Here is a 3,702-nt window from a genome sequence, read left to right as displayed (position 1 = left end):
AATTATTCGCTAATATAGTCTATTTTTCCACTTAGAAGCTTATTTTATGCACCGAATTTCTTGATATGTAAATAAAATTAATGTTTAAAAAAATGCACTTTAGAATCGATATTTTTATGTGAGGTATCGAAACATAAAACAACATCAGTATCGAAAGTATCGATACTTAAGGATAGATCCGCCCATTCCTAAGAGAGACGCTGCAGCATCAGCATCATAATGAATCACACAGCAGCTCTGAAACGTGAGAAGCTGGAGCCGTAAGACGGTATTGGATAGTTACGGAAAGACGCTTTATTTGTTGTTATTGAGCTTTTTCCCCCCGCGCCAGGAATAAAAGTGGACAGATATTAGACTAACAGTACTTTATCTCTAGGATCCTTCTTTAAGGAGCCATGGATTATGCTACTCGTCAAACTTTTTTAAAACTTGCCTTTTTCATCTTCACAGGTAAGTGTTTGCAAACTAATTCTGACCTGCTGGTTTCTGGCGATGATAAACATGTTCATACGCAACGCTGATAGAAATGTATTCAGACCTTGATGGTTTCAAATGAAATCCACTTGATCTAATGAGAAACAGAATCATGAAACCACAAATTTCACTTCGATTCAAACACGTGTAAATAGATTTCTCAGTTCCACATAATGATTTTTAAGGATGCTAAACGGTGCGGATTTCAAAAGCACTTTGAAATTGAGATAATTTATTCGGACATCTCAGAATATGCTGGCCAGATGTGTGGTGTCATACTAATTAAATAAAGTAGGCTACTCTTGGTGTTATAGGGAAGAACTAATAGTCCTCAGACATGAGCAAGCTTGGGGAGATTCAGCCGTTCTTGGCAACCTTTAGTGCAAGTTTCATGTCAGCCCACCTTAAAAAACAATACTTTAAAATTAGCTTTATATCGAGGATAAATAGCTATTGGCTTTCCAAAATATGTGTTATTATTGTTTCTTATTTGTTTTTAATTAATGATCTGCATGGGACTTATAGGAGGCCATTTAAACATTCAGTCTGAAGTCAGAACAGATGTGTAGAATGCATTTCATGTGCAGATTTATGTTGCAAAAAATAGCCTGTAAGAGAGTCAGGGGCTAGTTTATTCTACAAAATATTTTTCAGGGTGAGTTTATTGCTGTAAGTCAATTTCTGCATGCTCAAGAAAAAAAAAAGATACAGTTGATTTAATACACTTAGCCTAATGATTGATTTTGGATGTGTTTTACTTTTATGGGCTATGTTAACCTGTCATTAAACAGCCTAGGCATTTTAGCAAAATTCAAACTGTGAAACTTTATGAAACGATTAATTTTGGCCAACACATATTTTGATGAATAAATTGAATACTCAAATCATGTGGCATCTTTCCTGACCTTGCGTTTATGAAAAATAGAGATCCCAGTTCAACTTTTCAGTTAAGTCATTTTAGTTGACTCCTGTCTGAACATATGCCAGCGTGTTTTTATTTTGTCCACTTATTCAGCCAATATTTTGAAGGACAGAATTCACAAAAATTATTCTAATTTAAGAGGGCTTTGCATATACTAATGTGTCTATTAGTTTGTGTCTATGAGATGTGATATTCAATCTAATCCTTCTCATTAGTGCCTAGTCTGTCCTGCTTAGGCAAAATTACCTCATCAGCATCACAGATTATTAACTCATGTTTGTTGTCCATTAGGCAGAAGTATGGCCAGAGTATGTATGATTTATGTAATGAGTGTTTTGCTTTTATAAGGTCATATTTATGTAATAGCAAACAGACTTCACCTTTAATTAGGAATTTGGGAAGAGTGGTCCAGATATGCAGTTTCTATTCATGTTGAAATTGGAAAGTATGTCATTTCTCAGCAGTGTCCAGCAATCTGGCAATTTAGTATTCAATACATACATTATGTGTCTAACATATTTATTTATGGATTTATTTGTTTGTTTATTAATATTTTTGGCACACACCGACAATCAGTTGTATATAATTCTGCTGTCCTTTGTTGAGCTGAGCTTTTAGCAAAATTGAATGCACAGATGTCAGGCTGAGGAAAACCTGAAACCCGCAACTCAAGTAGCTCAAGGCACATTCAAGCATGTAGGTGAATACTGCCTCTAGCCTTTTACATTCCCTTTCTTTTTCTCGAGTGGTTTCGCTATTCTCTTTCCAGTTTTCATCCATTTATGTTTTTTTCCAAGCCAAATGAAATAACTTCTGACTCACTCAGGAATGACCCAGTGTACTATAAACTACAGTATGTAATATTACTAAAATGTTCTGCTTTTTTATGAACATTAAAGACAGAAAGCAGCGCGATGATATCATGTATTATGAGTCTCTGTCAGCTTACAGTCAGCTTTGAGGATATTTAACCATCTAGGGATTGTGAATGTCAGTGCTTTAGAGAAGAAGTAAGAGTTATGATCCAGATTCAGTCTTGTTCAGATGCATTGTCATTTATTTTACATTTGTTCTGTTGGCAGATTTTCTAACCACACTGAATCAGAAGATAGATTATTATTTTGATAGCAAGAACCACCCTAAAGACACGCAACATGAAAAAGCAGAGTTTCTTATGTTTTACCCATTTCGCAGTGGATTTATGTGAAAGAGTTCACATGAAATAATAGTGAAATAACAGAAAAAAACTCATATAACAATGCAGCAGTGTTGGTCTGTGACCAGCTTTATAAAAACATCCCAAAAAAGAATGGAAATGTGTGGAAACTTTAAAATCACAATTTCCATCCAACCAAAAGTAATGTGTTGATTATTTAATAGGCATAAATAAAGCGAGACAGACTGGTAGAAGCCAAAGCTAGCATAAAGCTAGCCAATCACATTACAGCTTGCCAGATCAAGCAGCATGAAATATGCATTAGGCCGTCTCAAGCAGAGACTCCACCCCCTTACTTATTAACCTAAATGGCAAGGTCGCACCTGAGTTTTACTACATTTGTATTCTTACCAGCACTTTAATTAAGGTATACAGTATGTTATAAAAGTGTTTTATAAGGGCAAACTGTAGCTGGCTATTTTAGGAGGTCATTTGAACTAAATGTGACATGAATCTAGAGAGGTGGCTGCCTAGGTAAGTGGATGCAGCTGATTGAAATCAAAATCGACTATTCTTATTTTCTTAATGAAATATTGCAGTATCTATAATAATTTTACCTGTGCACATCATTGTCTGTTTTTAATTCACATGCCCTCATAACTGTCACGATGCACACACACGAGGAACGAGGAGACGCTGGAGAATACGTTTAACAGGACTTTATTACCACCAAGGAACCAAGGGAGACGAACACAGGAAGACGTTCACACAAAGACGTTCAACAGCAGACAGAGAACTAGGGACTGGGAACACTTTAAATACACACAGGAGGAGGGGATGACGAGACACCTGGGATCAATGAACCATCATGGGGAACACCTGGGACAAATTAAACATGGGAAAGGAACACCTGGGGAGCAAGACACAGACAAAACATGGAACAGAGTCTGACATAACGCCCCCCTCCGGAAGGCGTGTCCTCACGCCATATACATGGCGGAGCAGGGGACTCGGGATGCCATGGTGGAGCAGGTAGTTTAGGAGGCCATGGCGGATCAGGAGCCTCAGGAGGCCATGGCGGATCCGGAGCCTCGGGAGGCCTTGGCAGAGCAGGGGACTCGGGAGGCCTTGGCGGAGCAGGGGACTCGGG

General features: G+C 37.7%; 1 protein-coding gene across 1 annotated transcript in view; it reads left to right on the top strand.

Annotated features, from left to right (window-relative positions):
- Positions 1 to 242: 242 nt before the first annotated feature.
- Positions 243 to 3,702, top strand: part of LOC107674078 (leukocyte tyrosine kinase receptor-like) — a 57,060-nt gene continuing 53,600 nt past the window's right edge. The window contains 1 exon segment of the mRNA XM_016467937.1: positions 243 to 450. Within this exon segment, the coding sequence (XP_016323423.1) occupies positions 396 to 450 (55 nt within the window). The 5' untranslated portion in view covers positions 243 to 395.

Source organism: Sinocyclocheilus anshuiensis, unplaced genomic scaffold, assembly GCF_001515605.1.
Source record: "Sinocyclocheilus anshuiensis isolate Anshui unplaced genomic scaffold, SAMN03320099.WGS_v1.1 scaffold544, whole genome shotgun sequence".
Lineage (NCBI taxonomy): Eukaryota > Metazoa > Chordata > Actinopteri > Cypriniformes > Cyprinidae > Sinocyclocheilus > Sinocyclocheilus anshuiensis.
This window is presented reverse-complemented; position numbering and strand designations above follow the sequence as displayed.